General features: G+C 39.3%; 1 protein-coding gene across 11 annotated transcripts in view; it reads left to right on the top strand.

Moving 5' to 3' along the window:
* The window catches only part of TRIM2 (tripartite motif containing 2), a 92345-nt gene that overhangs the window by 55172 nt on the left and 13075 nt on the right, over positions 1-24098 (top strand). For 9 of the 11 annotated variants that reach the window (XM_074905640.1, XM_074905637.1, XM_074905636.1 and 6 more), the window contains 5 exons: positions 5196-5347; positions 6032-6212; positions 9362-10085; positions 19022-19125; positions 20401-20568. In XM_074905640.1, the coding sequence (XP_074761741.1) occupies positions 5196-5347; positions 6032-6212; positions 9362-10085; positions 19022-19125; positions 20401-20568 (1329 nt within the window). The remainder of the gene's footprint in view (positions 1-5195; positions 5348-6031; positions 6213-9361; positions 10086-19021; positions 19126-20400; positions 20569-24098) is intronic. The other 2 variants (XM_074905646.1, XM_074905647.1) reach the window with 2 other exon arrangements.

A 24098-nucleotide genomic window follows, 5' to 3' on the forward strand; every position in this document is an offset into this window, starting at 1 on the left:
CCTCTCCTTTACTGACCTGCTTGAATTAGGTACAACTGATTTGCTGTACACTCTGATTAATGAATAACTGGTGTAACTTTTTTTAATGTGTACTGTACTTCTGTGTGCGTAGTGGTTACTGATTAATACATTTCTATTTTTTATCTGCATTGTGTTGACTCTCCTTAAAATGAATCATAGTTCTTTTCTGATATAACAGTTGTGATAGGAGCCATTTGATTGTGAAATGCAGAAAAAAAGTAAAAATTAAGTTGTTACTTGTTTTGCATTTTACATTATCAGCTGATGATTCTTTGGGTGTGCTTAGAAAAATCTGGTTTGTCTACAGTTAAAAATACCTTAGACCTCTCTGAGAACTACTTGTAGGGAAAGGTAGGTTTGTAAGTCCTCTAAAACAAATTTACTTGGTTTGCCTCAAAACATAGTGTGCCTTGGGATGCTGAGTAGTGTGTGATGGGAATATCTTCTTGCTTCATAAGTATCTGGGAGGGTTGGGGACAGGCTGAGGATGACTCCAATTTAAGGGTTTGTAAGATAGGAAATTAAAAGCTAAAGTGCACACATTAGTCCTTGTGATAGGAGGAGCTGAGATAAGCTTTGGGGAGAGCTGCCTGAGGCTGGCCAGGCAGGTCTGGCTCAAGAGCAAGGTGTACAGGGCAGGGTGCTGAGCATCTTAGGCCTGACTCAGGAAATGGGCTTTTGCTGGCTTCATGGGCACACAGCACGAGGGCACTGTGTGGCAAATGCCTGCCTGCTAGCAGCTTTGCTGGGGCTTCAGGGAGGAGAGAGGATTGAGGTGATTGCTGCAGGGGAATGTCCTCACAAGACCAGCAGTCATTCTGCATTGAATCCTCTCTCCATTAATTTTTACATACTGCTTGGGGTAGGGTCAGACCCATTGTGTTTTTACTATCAAGGGAAAAATTTGCATGAAGTGTATTTCATTTAAATATTTCCAGATCTTCTTTTTATTAGCTTGGAAATAAGTTTCTGTTTAAACAAGTTTTTTCAATCTCTCTAGCCATGCTGGATTTAAACCTCTCTGATTAAAATCAGATAGAAACTGATGTGCAGATATTTTCTCATTGTCTTGCCTGTCTGCTTGTAACTTAGCCTTCCTCAGGCCACGTAGATTAGATACTTTCCTTTCCAGTTGATCTCTTATTCCCACTACTCATAATTTCCATACGTGTGTGCATCCTATTGCTTCTGTGCACATCCTCTCATTCTCTGTTGTGGCATCTTTGTTGTGTGTGTGCTTATGAAAAATGAAACTTAGCTTGTAGTAACTTAACATGAGAGATGTTTTCTTGTGCTTGAACTATAAACATGTGTTTCCTCATATTCCCCCAACACAGAGCACAAATATATATATGTTCTTGTTAAATTGGAGTAATAGGGCACATATGGAACTTCTGAACCTAACAGAAGATTCTATCTTCTATCTACACATTAAAGTAAAATTGGCTTTATTCTCAGCCTCTAAACACCTGCAGCTCTTGTTGGATATAAGGATATCCAGAAGGACCTTGACAGGCTTGAGAGGTGGGGCCATGCAAACCTCATGAAGTTCAACAAGGCCAAGTGCAAGGTCCTGCACATGGATCGGGGCAATCCCAAGCACAAATACAGGCTGGGTGACGAGTGGATTGAGAGCAGCCCTGTGGAGAGAGACTCAAGGGTGTTAGTGGATGGAAAACTGACTATGAGCCAGAATGTGCACTCGCAGCCCAGAAAGCCAACCTCATCCTGGGCTGCATCCAGAGAAGTGTGGCCAGCAGGTCGGGGGAGGAGATTGTGCCTCTCTGCTCTGGTGAGACCCCACCTGGAGTGCTGTGTCCAGCTCTGAGGTCCTCAGTACAGGATGGACATCGACCTGTTGGGGCAGGTCCAGAGGAGGGCCGCAATAATGATGAGGGGGCTGGAACACCTCTCCCATGAAGAAAGGCTGAGAGAATTGAGGTTGTTCAGCCTGGAGAAGGCTCCAGGAGACCTTATAGCGGCCTTCCAGTACTTAAATGGAGCTACAGGAAAGATGAGGAGGGACCATTTGTCAGGGAGTGTAGGGATAGGATGAGGGATAACGGTTTTAAACAGAAAGTGGGTAGATTTAGATTAGATAGAGGAAGAAATTCTTTACTGTGATGGTGGTGAGGCGCTGGCACAGGTTGCCCAGAGCAGCTGTGGCTGCCCCCTCCCTGGCAGTGTTCAAGGCCAGGTTGGACGGGGCTTTGAGCAACCTGGGCTAGTGGAAGGTGTCCCTGCCCATGGCAGGGGGGTTAGAGCTAGATGATCTTTAAGATCCCTTTCAACCCAAACCATTCTATGATTGATTCTATGGTAAGCATCCTGGTTTGGAGATGTTGGTCTAAAATCATTTAGGGACCAGCTACAACAGCCAAGACAGGGAATTCTGTGAAATTGTACGTCCATTACTTCATAATATGTAGCAAGTGGTGTAGCCTCTTTGCAGTCACCCATCCTGAAAAGTCCATGCTTGGGTTTCTTTTGAATTTGAACTGAAAGCCAGCCCAGAGTCTAGGATCCATGCTTTTACAGATGCAGTGTATTTTCTACCTATAGAGTGCATCAAATTAAATGCTTGTAATAAAAGAGTATGCCTTATCTCTGACTAGCTTTTTCTCAAAAGATCACACAATAGCTTGGCAACTTGACAGGTATATAAGACCTTGTCTAGAAAAACATTTCCTGAACTTGTGCAGGTGTTAGTTACTGCGTGTATGCTTCTCTTTAGAAAAATAAAAACACACCTATCCTTGATATTCTGATGAAGTGACTTCATAACATACCTTTTAACCCTTGTTTTTTCCAAATTGAAGACAACTCTTGGGCAGGATATACTATGGCATCCAACACTGGCTTCAGCTCTATTTCCATGGAAGTCAACGAGAACACTCCCAACAGCTGTAATGTAAAGCAAACCTGTTATGAAAAGCTTTCTGGTAATGTCACAAAGTGAGATGGCCATGTTGGGCATAGAGGGGAGAGAGGAAAAGCCAGTAATACATGTCTATCTGCAGTTAGAAATTAATCTTACCTGATTAAGAAATGCTAGACAAAATCTTAGGAAATCAGCTTATCTAGGCACTTGAAGCCTGAATCATATTAATACCAGGTTTTCTTTCTCCTTCAGCTATGGCACAATCCAAAGATTTTAGTGGGAAATGAAAGCTGCTTCACTCAAAACATTTTGAATTTGACTGAGGCAAAGAAGATGATTTCTACGCAGACATACACTTTAGGTCTTTGTGGTCTGCTTCCTATTGTCATTCTAGCTTATGTGCTTCTCTGGTACTTGAAAAGAGAAAGAATGTTGATTAGGCTAAACTTTAATATGCCAGTGGGATGCTTTCTTTCTTACATATTTTGCTGCAAATATAATGATGTTTATTATGAGGTGTTCAATAGGAAACAGAGAAATTATTCTAGTCATTGTATCCAAAGATAAAAATATTCAATAAGTAAAGGGCTTGTTAAAATATCTTGAATGTAAGCAATAAATTATGAAGAGGCAGAAAGATGAACTTTTGACACTCACTCAAAAGAAATTAAATTCTTTTACTATATAAAAAGACTTAAGAGTTTCCTAATAAAATATTGCTCATTTTGGTTGTTTCTGGTTGCATATTTTTGAAGCCTTTGAAAAGAATTTAAATCCTAAACTCTGATAAACTCATTTCCTCTATGTGTTGTAAGACTGCATCACATCTTAGTCCCTACCAAAGTAACTGTCAGACCTGAGAGGATCTAATACCATGAGACTGCTAAATTCACAGTGACTGGAGTGGTGCTGTTGAGGGTTGTAGTTGTTTAGAAGGTCTACCTTTTTTCCCCTTGCTGATATATTTGATCTTTTACAGTTTATTTGGAGCAGCTTTTAAATTTTCTCTGAAGCGGCTTACATGGATGGCCAACAAATGACTAAACCCTCATCGCATGTGAATCCTGTATGTTGTGAGTTGAGATAAGAGGGAAGAATGGGAATAAGATGGAAAGGAGCTTATCAGAGGAAGATCCCTATTAATGCTAATAGTCACATGCAAATCATGGTTCTTACTTCTCCCTCCTAATTCTCAAGACATGTTGGAGCAGCCAGCTATTTTGCACAGTGCTGTTACCGGTCCCTCTGTTCACCTGAAAACAGCTGGTTTTACACAACCATCTTGTCATCAACCAACATCTCCAGCACAATCGTCTTTGTGTGAGAGGTCTCAGTGCCAGAAGCATCAGCCGAGTTATTCAAGATTCTGATGATATGTTCCGAATGCAAGAGAGCTGCCAATGTCTTGCTTTGAAGCATAAACTATGAGCTTCCTTATATACTTTTAATAAGCCTAAAATGCTTTGTGCTCAAGGACTTCCTAGCTGGAAAAGAAAGTCTCATGCTGAATTTGCATATATGTGCATTATTTTGACTAACGTGTGATTTTGGCCACAGCACTTTTTTTGTTTCTTTTCCTTCATGAATATATTCAGAATTTGGGTTGTTTATTACATGTAAAGATAATTTTTTATCTCCAGACAGCATCTTACTGGGTATATAACAGGTTGAAACAATGTCCTCCTCTTTCAAGTGGAGATCAGCACTCTTATAATCTCAGATATGAGGTTCTGATGGTTTTAAGGGATTAGTAATGGGATATGGAGATTTTTCCCTGCAGCACATTGGTTCATTTAGGGTGCTTTTCTCTAGCAAATATACAGGCTCTTTGGTGAGCTCCCTCAAGTTCATGTTCCGCAGGTGGCTCTTTTAGGAAAAACAGCCTAAGTTTACACTTTGGCAGACCCTCTGGGGAAACTAAGGATCGAGTTAGCGCGGGGACTTGAATGCCTTGGTTTTTTGAGTTGTTTCACAGAGTATTTGAAAGAGACACCAAAACTTACTGTTACACAATATAAAGAGGATATTAGGGCCAACCTTGAAATCCAGCATTCTGTTTAACGGGCTGGCATTCTGACACTTTCTGATAGAATAAAATGCATTTAAATCAGCATTTTGATATGAAATATGAAAGAATAACAGCCATCTTTTATGCAGTAAATTACTGGTGTCTGAGAAAGGAGAAACTTTGTCTTAGAGCTTGGATAATAACATGAGTTCAAGAGCCAGTAAGATATGATTTGAGTGATGTTACTGCTGTCATGTTTGAATTTAGACTTGTGCACTTTTCCAGGTGATGGAATTTTACTGCCAGTCCTGTGAGACAGCCATGTGCCGGGAGTGTACGGAGGGAGAACATGCAGAGCATCCCACGGTTCCACTCAAGGATGTGGTAGAGCAACACAAGGCTTCCCTCCAAGTCCAGTTGGATGCTGTCAACAAAAGGTATGGAGACTCCACTGATTATTTTCTGTTTTCAGTTCTACCACTGCCTTCCTGTGTTACCTTGGGTAGATGTTTTAATGTGCTGGTGCCATGGACATTTACCTAGAAAACAGGGATAGTGAGGCTAGCATAAGGAGAAAAAAATCCATTGAGTATAATGCACTGAGGGATTAGAGAAAAAAGCAAGATTCCTGTCTGTCTTTCACAAACCAGAGGCCATTAGAAATGTAAGTGTCCTCCAAAGAAGGGACATAAAGTGTTAAGGAGAAAAGTACTAGCCAGTCATGAATTTAATGATAAATAAATAATACTGGATGCTTAAAAGACTAGTACAAACACTATGGTGGCAGAAAGGCTTAAAAAAAAAAAAAAAAAGAAAAAGTGGGATAGATCTAGTTATATTCCTGAGCAGATACATTTGCATAAAGGACAGGGGATCCAAGGCCTCCTTGTTGGAAATGCCTAAAGTCTAATGGATATCCACAAAGGAAAACCCTGACTTAACCTTATTTTATGAGACCAAAATCCCTATGTGGTTATAAAATGAGTGAATTTACTTCTGGGAAATGACGGAGTTTAAAGATAGCCTGCTGATGAGATTATTTCATCAAAAGATATCAGGGCAAGGGCCAATGTTTAATGACTTTTAAAACAGCAATCTTTGTAATTTAATCCCTCCCTCAGGCTTCCAGAGATCGACTCAGCACTTCATTTTATATCTGAAATCATACACCAGTTAACCAACCAAAAGGCTAGCATTGTAGATGACATTCATTCCACTTTTGATGAACTCCAGAAGACTTTAAACGTGCGAAAGAGTGTGCTGCTTATGGAACTGGAAGTGAATTATGGCCTTAAACACAAAGTAAGATGCATGTTTTGTTTCAATTAAAAGCTATTAATTTAATCAGCCAGTTTTTTCAAATGATGCAGGATGCTAGTTTGACAAATTGTGTCTGAGATCCAGAGGAGAACTTTGTTTTCTGAAATCAAGTGCTGCAGAGCCTTGCTTGTGGGTGTCCAGCCTTATAACTGGAATCTAGACCCTGTACAGGCAGGTAGCCCTTTGTGCATGGTGTGTGAGGATCTGAAATGGCCAACATGCTAAGTGGGCATTTGCTTAAAGACAGCATGCTGATGTGCAGATGACAATAAAAGAGTACCAAAGCAAAGTCTGAAATCCTTGGGCTGCAATCCTATGAATCCCCCATGAAGATACAGGCCAAACTATTTCTCCTGAAGAACTGAGCAAGGCATATGCTTGTTTTGCTTTAAAGCACTGTTTTCCTTTCAAATGCCTGGTAACATATTACATGTTAGATGTCACTAATTGGAACACACAAATACTGGAGGGACATCTCAGGGAAATGCAGGGAGCAATAAGTTCCAGAGCTGTATTCACTCTTTTACTTCCTATCTGGATGATTGAATCTTGCATTTTTCCCCCTGTATTGCAGACTAAACTTCAGAGGAAGAAAACTGAAATCTGCCCTTTTACAAAGAGAAGCCTGTGGCCTGGAGGGTAGGGGTTTTGTTTTTGTTGAGGATTAGTAAGTCTAAACCAGGCAAATGGAAGAATTTAGTCCTTGTCTTCCTGGGCATCAGTTGTCTGTTTTATATAAAAGAAAGATCTATTCCCTCAAAGTAGCCTTTAAAAGAAAGTAGCATCAACAACTGGAGTTTCAAGAGTGCCTGATAATACACGCATCTTTGGGCATTCTGTGTGATTACAAAGCTGTTTAAGCATCTCCAGATGTCTGAAGCAGAGGAACGCTGCATTCCTTCATCTGAAACAGGCTTGTTCATTAGGAAGGTATTGAACTGCTGGGGCTGTGAAAATGAAGGAATTCTAACATGTGCACGAGATGTGTACTTTCAGGAACACAGAGAGCCCAGAACCCTTGGGGAACAGAATTTAGTCATTTCCAAAGCTAAGTAGCAGTCAAGGAGCTTTTAGCATCAAAAATTTGGACTTCAATCCCATATCCAAGATGTCACCAAACCTTATTTTCTTAACAAGCAAATATACTCAGGGTGTGTACAAAGTTCACACAAGATGTTAATTATCTTACTGTTGTTTAAAGGGATTTACAGTAGTTTAAAAACTATTTTGGTTGCTAGAGAGCAAAATTCTTACAAAGCTACACATAAGCACTAAGAGACATCTCCCCTGTTTATATAACAAAGAGTGATTGGAATTGGATTTTCCTTTTGAATGAATAGTAGTCCTGCAAATTTACTCAAGCCCAAATACTCTATAATTTTGATCATGTACTTTGCAAAAATGAAAAAATGAAAGGGCTATGCTTTACTAAAAGGAAGTTGGCAATTCAGTTTCAGTTGTCCAATGGACTGAAAGATGCCCTGCGTAAAATACTCTAAACACATTTTAAGTATTTCTTATGGTAGGATTAAATATTTTCCATCTTTGCAATGAAATAAAACTATATTGAGAAAATAATGGTTTTAAAATGTAGCTGCAAATTGTCTTCATCCTCAGTTTGTGGTTTGTTATCCCAAGAATATGTGGTTTTGTCATCCTGGGACTTCATTAGCTATGCTATCTGTTTAACTACTTCTGGAATAAAGACCAGGCAGATTAGAAATGCCTTGTATTGAATCCTGAGAGGTTTATAGATGCCTAGAAAAATTGATAACTTGAAAATTCAGTGTAGTCCTGAAATTTGTTCATTCTGTTTTGCTTGCAAAAGATTCTGTGTTATTATCACTTACCCATATCAGCCTGAATTTTCTCCTATGGGTGAAAAGCAGATACCTTTGTATAATTCAGAAGAAAAATGCCCTTAAAATACAGTGTCATTACATGGTGTGTCTCAGCAAGGGAAGAGTATCTCATAGCAATAAATACACCCAGACTTTAAGTTTACTTGAAAATCAATTGGAATGTTTCAACAATATTTACTTTATAGTGATTGTCAACAAAATAACTTATCTCATCCACAGTAATGTCTATGTCCTAGTTCTTCTCTGTAGGAAAAGCATACCACATGTGTGACTAGGTACTTTGGCTTGGGGATTTCATCAGTGGTGAGTGTGGGGGGTAGCTGGAATGTTTGGGTTTTCCTGACTGTCATGAACTTCTCTGCTAGGTTGTTATAATTCAGGGAATTCAGGGATCCTTTTTCCAATTCACTGCAAAACTGGTTTAAAAAAAGTGTTAGCCTTGTTCCCATCCCACACCTAACCATTCTGAGGTCAATGCTGTTTCAAGGATTTTAGACTGAGGGCCAGAACTAAGCCTATAATAAAAGCTCTTTCTCAGTCTTAAATATAGAGTAGCTACTTGCTGCCCACCAAAATTTCAGACTACTCAGCTCAAGTCTTCCCAATACCCACAATCCATTCTTTATGTTTTGCTTTCCTGCCTGCTGAAACTGAGGAATCAACTTACCCTTTTCTTCTGGGGACAATCTCCTTTTCTTCACTTATTTAAATTAAGAATCACACTTTTCCTCAGGATGGATGCACAGATCTTGAGAGTGCCTTCTTGTCTGTCTCCATACAGGAGTAGCCCAAGGTTTCCCTTATCTCAGAGAAATAGTTTCAAGAAGTTTCTTGCAGCTTCCCTTATTAATGGGACTGATGATTCCAAAATATATCTGTGCACACAGCTCAGTTCCTGGCAACTATCTCATTAACCGTGACTGATGAGAGTTAGCTAGAGCAGAGTTCAAGCTTTTACTTTTTTTTTTTTTTTTTTAAAAAAAAAGTCAAGACAGACAAGTGGGGCAATAATTCAGTCTAATGTGACCGTGGATCTGTGAAGTCTTGAAGACCCAAAACAGGGTACATTTTTTGTGTTGCAGCATGATACTTCAAGAACATGTAGGGGATCAGTGTGGTACTTTTTTCTAAAATGACACTTAAAAATAAACTCTAACATAAAGCACTATAAATTGGGTTTCTACAAAGGCCTTCAAATATAAAGCATGCTACATCTTGCTAGGATATTTCTTGTAACACGATGATAATCTGGTGTTTGATAATGCACAGGTCCTCCAGACACAGCTGGATACTTTACTTGAAGGACAAGAAAGCATTAAAAGTTGCAGCAACTTTACGGCGCAAGCCCTCAACCATGGCACTGAAACTGAAGTTCTGCTGGTGAAGAAGCAAATGAGTGACAAGCTGAATGAACTGGCCGAGCGGGACTTCCCATTGCAGCCCCGTGAAAATGATCAGTTGGACTTTATAGTGGAAACAGAAGGCCTGAAGAAATCCATTCACAATCTGGGTACTATTTTAACCACCAATGCTGTTGCCTCTGAAACAGTTGCCACAGGTGAGGGACTGAGGCAGACAGTGATCGGACAGCCCATGTCTGTTACCATCACAACTAAGGACAAAGATGGGGAGCTCTGTAAATCTGGAAATGCTTACCTCACTGCTGAACTGAGCACACCTGATGGGAGTGTAGCAGATGGAGAAATACTTGACAATAAAAATGGCACTTATGAATTTTTGTATACTGTTCAGAAAGAAGGGGATTTCACTTTATCACTGAGACTTTATGATCAACATATCAAGGGCAGCCCATTCAAACTTAAAGTGGTCAGATCAGCAGATGTGTCCCCTACCACTGAAGGGGTTAAAAGGCGTGTTAAATCTCCTGGCAGTGGTCATGTGAAGCAGAAAGCTGTGAAAAGACCTGCGAGCATGTACAGCACTGGCAAAAGAAAAGAGAATCCCATTGAAGATGATTTGATCTTCAGAGTAGGTAGGTGACTTGTCTGCTACCTATTGACATACTTAAAAATAGTTCAGAAAAACTGGATGAAAAAAATCTAGAAGTTAAATTATTTTAAGGTTTAAGAGCTGTAAATAGAGCAAGTTGGTAATACCTTTAGGCCTCTTGACTTCTGTTCATACATAAATTTTAAAAGCACATACTTCAAAAATTCTGGGTTGCAAAATGCATACATTTGATTTGGGATAAAATATTTTACCACCTCTTCTGTACTCTATTGGGCATCAAAAAATGAAAATATATAAAATCAGTGTTTCACATTAGATTAAATTACTTCCTTAAAAGTTGAATAGCAAGAAGGGAAGTAGGAGGACTCCTTCGTTAAAACTATTGCCCTAAAGATTAATCTAATTAATTAACCTGGAACTATACATGCTAAATCCTGTGGTCATATACACTTATTTCATTATGTCATCAGAGGACAAAATTATGATTTCCTTTATTGCTTTTTTCCTCAATATCTAAACATGTTTGGTTCTTTATATAGTGTAATGTTATCTCTAAATCTGTGGCATTCTAATGCTTAGTAAAAATATAACATCTTGGTGTCATTCACTGTGATTTTATTTCAGGTCTTTTGATGTATACAGGTTTTAATCTATATAATAATAACAACTCATAATTTTAAAAGTCTGTACCATGGAGTATTGTGGTTACACAGTGTCAAAGAGTTAGAAAATACTTTTCACTATGCACAACTAAAGAAAAAAGCAAGTTAATTCTTAATATGTACAAGTCAGGATTTCAGTAGTATGTGTTACCAAGTTTGACAACCAGTTGGCAAGGTGGCTTTCCCTTTTGTAGCAGAGAATGGGTGGTGGTTAATCCTGGAGGGTTTTTTAGTAATTCTATTGAAAATTCACCTGGACACCCTTTGTCATTGGTTAACCCTGTCCATCTGATTTCTCATCAGTCAGTATTTCTAATCAATTCCTTGCTTTGATAGAAAGTACATGCAGTAACATAACGGTTTTATATCAGAAAATGTCTTCAGCAAGCATGCTTTGCTTGCTGAATAGGACAGTACAATATAAGCTTTGGATGAAGCCACTCATAAAATGACCAGCCTTTCCCAGATGGCCAGTGCATTTCCTAGTAAGATGAATGACCCCATAAATATAACAACTCAAAGCATTTTTTACAGGGGCGATGATACCCAGCTTTACAGTCACTAAGGCTAAGTTTCATGGTGACTGCAGAGTCAAAAGTTAAAATTTATGTAGAATAATTCATAATGAAGTTGAACCAGCCCTACTCAGCACTGACCATGCTTTATTGTCAGAAGCTGGCAGACAACCTTTGTTAAATTAGTACCCAGACATAGCCCTTCCTCTAGCAGAAGGGTGTTCTTGTTGCACAAGCTATTGCTGTAGTCACCACTGGCAGAGCCCCTGTTAGTAAATCCCCTGGGAGAGAAGCCCTTGCACAGGGCAGAGTGATCAGCCTCAGACTCCTGCTGGAATGGAAGGGGACCTGTGTCTCTTCCCAAATGCAGTTTCACTGTTGGTACTGGTAAAAGCAGCAGAGGGTATGTATAAATGTAGCCTAGATCTTTTTTGGGCCTTGTTTTTGAGGCAGGGTTAAACAAAACAGTTAAGAATAACATCTGAATCCTGTCTAGAAAGAAAACATCCTTCTCATCTCTTCTGGAATGGTTGTGACATGTTACATGCTAGACAGAGAAGGGGCTGGATTCAGGCAGAGCCTGTGGGTCTGTAGCATTTAGGAGCAGGATGGGAAAGCTTGCACAGGTACACGGTGCCTGTGAGTAAGAGGGGAGTTCTTACCCATTGTGGCTGACACCTTCACTGAATGCTAAACCCTCTTGTTCACATATATCAAGCATTAATTTGTCCTAGCGTGGAAATAGTAGATCTAAATACTTAGAGAAACAACCAACGAAATGTCCTGAAATTATTTTTAAAATGTTAATATTCTTATTACAAAGGTATATTGCTATGGATTAAAGTGATTTCAGCTTGTAATTTCTGGTTCTGTATCCCTTGCTTCTACTGAGCAGTTTCTAGCCTGACTGCCAAATAATGGTATGGCTCTGGTTTGGGTTTTGTGGCTGGTGGTGCTTGCTGGATTTATTTTTTTAACTGTTCTCTCCAACACACCATAAACTCTCTAAGTCTTAAATGTTTTCCAGAAATTGCAGTGCCCTTTCTTTCTGTTGTGATGCAATATTGATCATGTGCTTTATTCTGGAGTTCTGCCTTCTTCCCTTCTTCACCACTCTAACCCCCCAGAAAAGAAGAGAGAAGAATTAGAACAAGAGCTACATGTGTTTCAGAGTTTTTGCTTAATGAAACCTCCCAGAAGTGTCCACATTTGGGATATATGGATAGCTATTTTATTGAAAAACTCAGCTGAGAGTAATACTTCGTCCTATTACATATTCAGTTCTCAGCCACTCATTTCACCGAATGACCCTACATAGAGATGTCCCTCTGGGCTTCTGTGAGCTTATGTATGCATTGTCTGAAAGGTCTCTTAAGCCATTGCAGCTGTAATGCTCTAGACTTTTACAGCCTTCCAAAGTATGCAGAATTAATGAAGACAGGTAAAGCTTCTGACATTTTCACAGGGATTGTCTTCACGGATTGAAGAGTTCATTTAGTTTCAGTTTCAGCTCACTTCAAAAAGTTAAGGCTTGGTTCATTTGTTGATGAGGTAATGTAAAATAAAGTTCATCACCGTTTTCCAACATAACTGCGTATCTATTTTGAACCCATTGTTGAATTCCTCTGATAGCCCTGGACAAATCTGGATTTGTATTTTAAACTGGGCAAGATAAATTTTATGTTTGGCCTGCCAGAAGCTCATACAGCTGTGTTGGAGAACCATACTATAGTATTCCTATGGGCATCCAAGTATACGGGGTATGCTTTTGTATATATTCTGATATATGGGCTTTTATGCACAACTAAATTGATCAGCTCATAGCAAGAGATTGTTCTTGTACTAGTATTAAAAGAGATAGCATTAATACAACATTGGTACAGTTAAGTGCTTATGTTCATGGGGAATCCTCCATTGTATCTTTTGCCGATTCTGTGTTATTCATGGCTTTTAAAATGGTGCATGGTTCGATTCAGACATTTTAAGGTCAAGCTATTGACTGCACATTCACACATTCGTGTAATTCATTATTTACAAGAACAAAGTATTTCTTACTTCCTCCCTTTCTCTCTCAATAATTTATATCCTCAACATTAAAAAAAAATATTTCTTAAACACACTCTTAAACTCTAAGAGTGTGTCCATGCAGTATCTGTGTAGCATGTACTTAGTTTATACAAATGAAAAACAGAATGTGCTTATGATACCCAGAAAAGAATTGTTTTGTGATGTTTCTTGCTGCCTCTGCAAGTGGAAAGCACTAAAGTAAGAGGGAAAGCTCCTTTCTGTAACCCTGCTTTTGTGCCTTAGACCCATGCTGAGCAGAGGTAAGTGGAGGTGAGGGATGTTCACAGTGTCAGCCACTTCAATCTTCCCTGGTAAATCTCTCCCATGTCCTCCAAAGGCGGGTTAAAAACCATGGCTAGCATCAGTTAGCTACTCTATCCAGTACCCCATCTTGTGCTCTAGCTCTGTCACGCTGTGCCATATGCCTTGGTACTTACTCTCTTCTGGCACTTTTCATGACTGGGTTCTTTGAGGCCGTTTAGCAGTAGTGGTGCTATTTCCCACTTCAACTGCTTTTTCTCTTCATTTATTTATACTTGGGAATGGCATCAGATACAGCCAGATGGAGAGTTGGCTCTCTGGTAGAAAGTTCAGTTTTCCATTTCCTCAGACTATGTTTCGTTGTCTGTTCAGTCATGTAACTGAGCATCTAAGTTTAGCTGTTAAATTTAATGTCTGTAATCCACTCTGATTAAAAAAAAAAGAAAATAAAAAAGTGCCTTTAGCAGTACCTTCTGTCAGCCTCCTTACTAGGTGTAGATGTCTTCTGGTCTGTTATCAATGCTGAAAGCAAATAGGAGCCATGTTATGAATTTACTCCACATAAAAACTCATGAACAAGGCCTGTGTAATAGTTTTTGTGCAGTTTAAAAGCAGGCTTAGGGAAAGCAAAGGGATTATTGATCAGGTGCTGCTGGTTTAATTTTTCTCTGAAGGCCTTTGCCTGAAACTCTGTATTGGATTGTCCTGTTTGAAAGGAACAGGGTTGCCTATAGATATATACTTTTTTTGAGCTTTCACAACAATACAAGTGGGTTCTATGTGTACCCATATAACCTTGAAAAAACATGTATTTTTCCAACTGCGGTTAGCCCCCTTGTATGGATGGTCCAGAGAAATCTTCTCCCTGTAGCAAGCAGTATCTGCTTCCCCCATTCCCCTATCTCTTCTCTACCTTTCCAGCAAGATCCAGTCCTGACCAAATTACAACCTGGCTAAGGGCACTGGAGAAGGAAGGGATGTGTATGCGTAGTTGTTCCCTGTAGTGCAGAAGTATTGATACATGAAATTCAGAGGCCCCCCTGACACACATTAATCAGGTGTTCTTCATTTTCTATTCCAGACCTTTGGAACACACCCATTAATAAGTAGTATGAAATAGCAAGATGTTTTCTATACAGAGTTTATATTTCTGTAGAAATAGTAACACCTAGTAATGGGGAAATAGAATTTAATTTTCCAGTTTGTTAGCTCAAATCCCTCTGAGGCTTGTCATGAACTCTTCATGGCTTTGCAGTGGCCAGTGTGAAATCTGGCCAGGCCTACATTGCATAGTTTTGCAGTCATACCTCTATTGAACAGGGGCTGAAGAACTCTGACATAACGTTGCTGGCAAAATCCCCAGTGTGGGTCTGATGTCCTGGCAACAGAGACCTGGTCTTGGTTCAAGTCATGTTATTTGTGGTCTTGCTGCTGTACTAGCAAAGGGCTGCTTCTGAGGTGTACCTACCCCTAGGTTTGTGCATACGTAGCTGTGGTGGAAGGGGCTCTGCTGCACAAGCAAGGCTTGGAGGTGGTCTTGGCCGAGCTTTTAGGGACAGATGCTCTGTAAAGTAAATTAATACAAATCAGCCCAAACTTTACTACTGACAGCGTGTGGGAGTATCTGCCAGAGTTCCTACTGAATTATTCATTACTCTTGAAAGGTTACAAACATTGTGTGCCTGCATCCAACAGACTGATTGATTTTAAAACATAAATTTGCATGGGAACTTGGGTTAAAAACGCTGACATTTATTTTACAATAAGCACATAGCTTGTTAACAATCCGATTCAGTGCAGTTTTACTGCAAAGCCTTTTGTGTTTCAGCTGTATCTATTATGAGAGAGGGTATTACATCCTCATAATGTGTAAGATTTTACTAAGTAACTTTGCGGAATAAAGAAATGAAGCTAGGGGACAAGAAAACTCCTTGATACCTGTCTATTTAGACCTTTCCATGCTGTTTAGGTTTATCCTTTTTTTTCAGTACCACATAGAGAACAATCCAAGAAGTGTTTGAAGTGCTGTAGGCAGGGACTAAATGGTATTTACACAACCGGTTATGGCTACTTGCAACCTCTAAAGTCTCCCCATTAATCTGTAATCTTTCTGCAGGTTTTTGTCTCTCTCAATCCATTCCCTCCTGCTGAGGGCAGTGACATGGTTTTTCTTTGTGTTTGAGGAAGCTGGTAAATCTAGGTTAGCAAGCAAGGAGGTTCTTATTCATATTAGTAAAACTTAGAAAGCAAAAACTGCTCCTTCTATTACTATGAGCATCAAAAATGTACATTGTACCACAGGTTTGTCCAGATGCCCATCACTTACACAACAGATTCTTATTGCAGTTACATGATGTAATTTTTAACATCTCTGGTGATGTTAATGGGCTTTTAGATACTTTTTTTCCTTTTTTTTTTGGGTGAGATTCAATCTGACCTCTATTGTGCAAGAATAAAAGATGGAAATTATTAAGCATTTTGTGTGTGCTAGATTGTCTTGAGCTAAAAACGGATATTTTTTTGATGAAAGCATATCTTCAAAGCTAAATTAATTGGTTTCTGCAGGCGATGCTCCAAATACCAGAAGGAATTAGATGGGGCTAAGGCAAATCTGATTATTTATTATCTGTATACAAAGATGGTATAAAAGGAGCTATTCCACAGGCCACAGATCTTCTTCCTAATAACTGTTCAGCCTTCCCCCTTTGAAAACTCTGCTGTCCTCTCCCAATCCTCAGCAGCTTTCCACAGAAGTTGCAGTAAAATGTCTTTCCCTCCTCTGTGCCCCACAGTAGCTCAGAACAGGAGGGAGGTAAGGCTGGGCAGACAGGCACAAAAGATGCTGGCTTTCGTCTCTAAACCAGGCTGCTTGGGAAACACTGGAATGAGAATCCCACAACCGTCCTCTGGTTCCATCCCTGTGGATTTGAAATGTTGGTGCCTTCCTAGGCGAAGGAGTGATGGATGATTGCCTGTGACTGAGAGAAGAGAGACAAAGCATGGGGTGCCTTGATACAGTGAGGTGGTATCTTGCAGTAAAGGATTTTCTGAAGACTCTCTCTAGGCAGGTATGTTTATAAGGCAGGAACCTCTACTTAGAGGAGGGAGCTATCATCCTTTGATATTACAGAGCCAGCTGCAGGAGCCTGCTTTTCCAGAGGCTGAAATGCTTTACCACAAGCCTTCCTCTCATTGAACTGCTGCCACTGCCAATGCTTGGATTCAGGTCTTTGCTGGCCTACTGAATTATTCAAATCAGAAAGTTCAGAGTTACCTGTTTTCCTCCTCAACATAAGTTAGGAAATCAGCTGTGTTTCACTAACCTCAGCTTGCTTCTTCAGAAGAATTTGTGCCACTGCGGAGGGGGACTGTGTGCAAATAAGGACCTATGTGATGGGTTTAACAGCCACAAAGCTATATACAAGGATGCTGCATAGAGCTGAATTTCATCTGCACGTTGTGCTAATAAATTGCTATTTCTTAAACTTACTGTGAAATATGACTATGGCATTCCTGGGTAATTTCTTCTATTTTTCCTTTGATGTATGTTTACAAGGTCCCACTGAAGAACACTCTGAGTAACTCTTTATATAGGGCTCTCTTATCTTTAAAAATTAAATTCCTTGACTTTCAAGAACATTTTTTCTAAGGATAAAGAATATACATTCCATAAAGTTTGTGCTAGTTGGTTCCAGATGCTCTAGCTTACGCCTCCTCTTTTCTAGCAAATGTTTTCCCTTTACTCTCAGTAGTAAAAGGAATGTTTCTCCCTTTTCATCCATTCTCTTTGGCTAAAAGGCAAAAAGGAAACATCATTAGCATATGGTGGAAAAAAAATTACTGCATGCATCCCTCAGGCACTGCTCATTAAAAGAACACACAGAAATGGCTCAAATGTGGGTAATGTAATTGGTGTGTAACTCACTCTTCCCTGAATATGTACTTTCCCCTTGCAGCACAGAAGTTGAGAAGTTTTTGCCTTGTTTAGAGAATGAAGCATATGGAGTTCAAGAAAAAAGCCTTGAAACAAAGAGACATCCTCGCAGCACCAAGTGCAGAGGAATTAAATGTTACTTGTTAACCAGTGACAGGAAATATGCATCCCACAGCCATCACCACAGCAGAAAGAAGGGTTGTTAAGAGAATACACATCCCTAATGAAAACTAAATACAAATTAGAGCTAATATATATCTCTTCCCTTGGGCATCACAGTCAGAACAGTTTTAATCACTGAGCTCCAGGATATTTTGGACTGACTAAAACAAAATGCAAGTTTTTAAGTTAAAACCATATATTGAAACCAATTAATGTCTGATATGCAGCCAGTGAATGCTTGTAAAAATACTTCACGAGGAAAAATAGCACTGCGTCCAAGCCTTGGAAGGAACAGCTTATAAAGTCTTTTGGTTTCAAAATCCATTCATTCATTATGAATAACCTTGGGGTCCAAGATCATAACTGCAGTCTTGTCTAAAGACCCATGAGCTTCCTTTACAAAGCAGGAATTTGGATACTGTTCCTGTGCTCCAGATGTAATTTGAACCAGCCACTCTAGGGTTGACCTTTTAAAGACATCAGTTTGCTCTGTGACTTGCCTTGGAATATCTCAGAACAAATATCTAAGTAATGAGGCACCTAAACTTAATGAACTTCTGTGAAAATTTGACATTTTACATCTCCTTATCCCCTTAAGCCACTGGGGATGAGACTTACAGTTCTATATAAATCTCTACTGCATTTGTCCTGGGTAAAAATGGCATCTGTGTGTGTGCGCACTGTTTTATGAGAACAATCTAAGGTCTTTGCAGAAGCAGTCAGTCTCCAGGTGTTGGTCTTCATTGGTCCATGTGTCCCAGTCATTCAAAACCAGTTCTTCATCTGCATTTCCCTTCTAAGGCAGTTTTTAAAGCCTATGACTGAAAACTGTGTATGAGTAAATAGGAAATTTCCTTGTCTTGAAATGGCCCCATCCAAAGTGATCACTGATATGTTTTATCTCAGCTTGTGAATTCACTGAAGAGAAATAGCTAATTGTCATCTGTCCAGGTTCTTATCTTAGCCTCTGTCTGTGTGTTCCCACAGTACTACCCCTTTCATTGACTTCTCAGTTGAATAGAAATCCACAATTTAAAAAAAAGTCCATCACTGTGAGAAAACATTTTACTAGTTCGCTCATGCAAGAAGCAAACTGTGAACACTGAAGGCCAAAGAGGTAATTACAGTGATGGGGATTTAGATGGCATACGTGCCAAAGAGTAAGAACAATCCCTTCTTGTACTTAGAATTGTGGATCTGATACTGAGATGGTTGTTTGAATTTGTAGCAGAGATAAGAACTCTTCAAATAGAAATCTATAGATCAAGGATGTAATGAATGCATGTGTTGGCATTCAGGTCCTAACTGATTAGTCCTGTCTAACCTGATTTCTTATATGCTCTGTTGTCAATTTTAGGCACCAAAGGAAGAAACAAAGGGGAATTTACAAATCTTCAAGGTGTAGCTGCATCTACAAATGGAAAAATATTAATAGCAGACAGTAACAACCAGTGTGTGCAGGTATGAGTATACCTCTTTGAATATTTAGCTTTTCCTCCCCAACCCACACCTTTGCCTTCTTTGTACTCCAGGACAGACACATTTTGTACAGTTCAAGCAGATACAAAAAATACAGAGGAAGCTCAACTTCTTTATCATCCATGATCATTCCATCTTCTTGACCTACAGCTGTCTTTTTCAGATCTACACTCTATCTAGTGTGTATATCAGAGTTTATTTCCCTTCCTTATGATGTTTGGCAATGAGTGAAGAAAACAAGTGGTGCAATAATCTGGAAAAATGCCTTTTTGTAAATATCATTTTACATTGTAAATTTGCCATTCCATGTTTCCAAATACATATCTAGGGCAAGGTGCCACAAATATAATTTTTTAAGCAAATACAAAAATAAACATGTATATGTCATTTTCAAATGGCTTTTGGTCTACTTAATTGACTTTTCTGTCTGATATTATGATCAAATCTTTTCTGTGGTAGCACCCCTGTCACTCATGACTTACTGGCTTTTGTAATCTGTGTGAAAATCAAGCTGTGTTTTTTCTTTTGCTTGCCATGTATCTTTTTTACCATTAACAATTTGTCATCAGTCTTCAGGCTGCCCATGTGGTAGCAATGAACAAGGCAGCAGTGCACGGCTTGTTCTTCAGTATGCCAGAACCAGCAAGCCATATGCAGTAAGAACTCATTTCCAGGCGTTTTCAAAGAGACAGAGTCAAATATTCATCAGCACCCTCACACTTTGTAATTTGCAGTCACTTAGAGGAACTTCAATATCTAATTACCTGGCCTGGGGACACAACCAGTGGACTGAATTTTGTGTGGCTAAAGCATCTCTCAGGAAATGGCCTGGTACTTAGCCCTAAGTCTAATAATTAAATTTCTGTTTTAGCTTCTATTCCTATCTTTTCTACAAACTCAGGGTTTGACTGAGGCTGAATCAGTGCCTCAGTTTGCTCATTTCTAATATGGGAATAATACAACTTCCTTCTAGCTGAGGGACATTGTGAAGCTTAATTCATTAATGTTTATAAAGTACTTTGAGATCATTGAAGAAACAGTGCAATGTAAGTACAGAGAACTTCTTTATCTTGAAATTAGAGTCCAGGTAGAAGCCACCCTTTAAATTAGGTTCAAATATGAACCATGTAAAAGTGCTTCATGTTCCTAACTCTTCTGACTATAGTGTTCATTAGTGACTTGCTAAAATATAAGCTCCAAGAAATAGATCATGTTATTGTGCAGACTTAATTTTAAAATGAATGTTTTCTGTTACAGATATTTTCCAATGATGGTCAGTTCAAAAGCCGTTTTGGCATACGAGGAAGGTCTCCCGGCCAGTTGCAGAGGCCAACAGGAGTGGCTGTGCATCCCTGTGGTGACATCATTATTGCAGATTATGATAATAAATGGGTTAGCATATTCTCATCAGATGGAAAATTTAAGGTACAAGTTACCATGTGAACTCTCCTGAGCTTTCTCTGTCTTACAAAGGAATGCAAATTAATGGGGTTTTTTGTCAAGAAATGATGTAGTTTGGTTGTAACTTAGTCCAAATTCCATTGTTGTGATGTGGAAACCCATGACACAGCCATGTTGTATAATTAATAGGAAGAGGTCACAGCTGTGATGCTAATGTATACCAAATAGAGACAATACATTCTATTTTACAGTTCTATGTGCTAAGTGCTTGGATGCCTTTCTGTAACTTATAGTCAAGGACAGCTAATGTAATCAAGTCTAGCTGGACTAGCTCAACAACCTATCATTAGTATTCTGATTATACAAGAAGGTGTGTGCATATATGTATACACACAGGCAGACATAAAAACTTATGAAGAGGACATGAGGCTCTCCAGTGACATATGGAGGAGAAAAATAAGGTAGCAGACTGATGGTGACTTCCTCTATTTATTCCATATGTATCAGCAAATCAAGTGTAGAATTCATGTGTGATCCTGTTGGCAATAAATGCAAGGAAGGGCAATGCAAGATGTTGTTCCAGTGCTACAGCATAGACAGGAGTGTTTTAGGTGGAGTGATGTGCACTGGAAAAACTGAAAGGCGGTAATAATGTCTTAGGTTTCAGAAATCAGGAGTTCTGAGAAAAGCACACCTCTCAATTTCATAGCAACTGTGATCCCTTTAATAGGAGTAAAACAGGAGTGAAAAATAGGAGTCTAAGAAGGGACCTACTACACTACACTGATGCTTGCCAACTTGCAATATTTATTTTGCTTGGATTCTGGTGCAGTTCCACAGAGAATTAAAGGTTGCCTCCGTCTGGTGCTGTTCCCTAAATGCACGTTACTGAGTTTGGCAGTGCAGGCTGGAAATAGTCACCTGTAGCTGAGGTTAAGGAGTATGCACTGTTCAGTGAGATAAAGGACATGCAGAGAAATTTCTACCATAGTTTCTTAGTTCTGGAGTCCTTCATTGCAGAGAAATTGCCTGTTTGCCAAATTTTCTGGAAGTCTAATGACCAAAAATCGCAGGTTCTGAGCTGCTCTCGTGTGTACCAAGATATGGCCTTCATTTGAGTGGTCTTTGCAAAGTGGCAAATGCTACAGCAAATAGGCAACTGTGCTTGCATAGTCCTCAGTGACCTCCATCTGGGAAACAGACATGTACACTTCTAAATGTATCCAGATCCAGTGTAGACTTGAAACTAAAATAAAACAACACTGATATGCAATGCAAGTGTTAAAAAATTACAAATTACTTGCATTTGCAGAGAGTATGTGATTTTCCTCGTAAAGTAGTTTTGAAAGTACAGCTACACAGGAAAACCTTGGGTTTGGCCTGGAGTCCTTGAATGAAGACACCAAATGAAGATGTAATTTAGTTAAGAATCCAAATACTCTGAGTAACTTATGTGTGTTTTAAATAATTATTAACATCTTTAATGTGAACCGGCTTGATCAGGATGCAGAGCATGGAGGGCTCATTTTCTTTCCTTCTGAAGACTTGCTGTAAATCCAGCATTTTGGATGGTGCCAACTCTGGAGGAAAAAGCCATGACTCTGGAGAAGCCAGGACCCTATGTGCTATAGACTACTAGCAGGGAGATGGGTATTGAAAAAAATTAATTATTAAGGTATTAGTTCCTCTGATGTGGAGCCTAGCTTTGTTTTTAGTCAAAGTGTTTGTTGGCTTGCAAGAGCTATGTGAAGTTGGCAATGTTTGTGTGGTAAATACAGGTTAATGCATTGGACTTTATAGTTTTTGGGACTAGACTGATTAAATGAGAAATGAAACATCAATGATATAAAATAATATTTTTAGATTGAATGCAACAGGCTATATTTATGAGAGGAAAATATACAAATGTTTGTAGAAGCATTTTATATATGGAGGACAGGCATAATCATATAGTTGAAGCACAGGACATGGATATAACAGATCTAGTCTGTGGGAATCTGGGTAAAGCCTTGTAATTTCCTATGTGTTGGCAATGGTAATTCTTACAGGGGGGTTGTCAGATTAAATTGGGCAATGTTTGCTAAAATACACAGAGAGACAGTTAAAGGGATAATGGTGTTTCCCTTCAAAGGACTGTGCCTGCAAGTCATTTTGCATGAGCTCTGATGCAGGTGGTCTGCTAGTTGTTAATTCAGCATTATCAGGGGGTTGTTTCGAACTTAATCTAACCATTTTTGTTGTTGTCCCCTTCTTCCTGTATTCACTTACACTTACTCTCCCTTAGCGGCATTTTAGTAGCCCTGTGAGCCAGAAGGCAAATTTCCCCTGCAGCCAGGCCCAGGCATCTCCCTGATGACAGCACAGGACTGACTCACCCCAGCAACCTCCACTGCCAGGCAGAAAAGTGTCACCTTCCTCTGTCACTGGTAGCAACAGAGACAGAGCTCAGTTTTCTCAAGGCTGTAAAACTTGCATAATGCAGAGGTGGACAAACCCTAATCTAACGTTACACCAAAACACGAGTCTCTTCAAATCAAAGGCTGTATTATCCTCTGAACTATAAAGCCTCAGATAGGGTCTTAGGAACTGGGGCTTCCATTTCTGGCTATGCCATGGGTCTCACAAGTGACTAGTGATCTTCCATTTCACTTCCCAGTGCTTTATTTTCCTCATCCATAAAAGGCTGATAACGGTGCTGGCTTCCTCTGTAAATTACTCTGAAATTGCTTAAGAAAACTGCTATAGAAAACACATTTCTAGGCTAAGGAGAGAACGCATGCTGAAGCAGCTTCTGTGCCAGTGGTGAGATTCAAACCTAGTGAAGGAACTGGAGAACAGGGCCAAGAGTCTTGGCCTCTTGGTCCTCTGAGGAGAGAATTACTTTCTTTCTAGTCTTGAAGGGTTGTATCTAAGATAGCTTGTTATCAGCCAAACAGGGCTGCAAGTCAAGATCAAGTTTAGATGAGTCAGAAAAGATGAAAGGAAACATTTTTTCTGGCAGACTTTTTTCTTGTCTCATTAGTAGAATTAAAGGATCTGCTTCAAGCTGGTTGCATGTTCAGATAGGAATAGTTCTGTGGAGTGTGGTTTAATGGTCACATAGTCACGTGAGTGATAAATTCTTTTATTTTGTGACATTGCAATGTGTGACAAAATTGTATTTCCGTATTAGGGAAGTTCTCAAACAGGAAAAGATGGTATGTTGAAAGTCTGTAAATTAATTCCTGACAATCGTGAACCTTTCAGGCAACAAGAAGATTGGTGGAGTTAAACTTAAAACCCTAACACACTTACTTCTACAGTGGAAAAGTCTGCATACATTTTTATATAGGCTAGCTGATTTTTTTACTTCCAGGAATATCCCACAGTAGAATATTTTCCACCCGGGTAGGGTGGCTTTATAAACACATATTTGAAAACCAGTCTAAATTCATAACAGCCTATAAAATAAGGGACATAATGTCCTTGACTGAATTCAACTAAACACATTATTTGTATTAAGGGTTCAGATGATTCATTATACTTTATTCATTTCTAATGGCAGAAAAGTCTCA

The sequence above is a fragment of the Athene noctua genome, chromosome 4, assembly GCF_965140245.1.
Source record: "Athene noctua chromosome 4, bAthNoc1.hap1.1, whole genome shotgun sequence".
Classification (NCBI taxonomy): domain Eukaryota; kingdom Metazoa; phylum Chordata; class Aves; order Strigiformes; family Strigidae; genus Athene; species Athene noctua.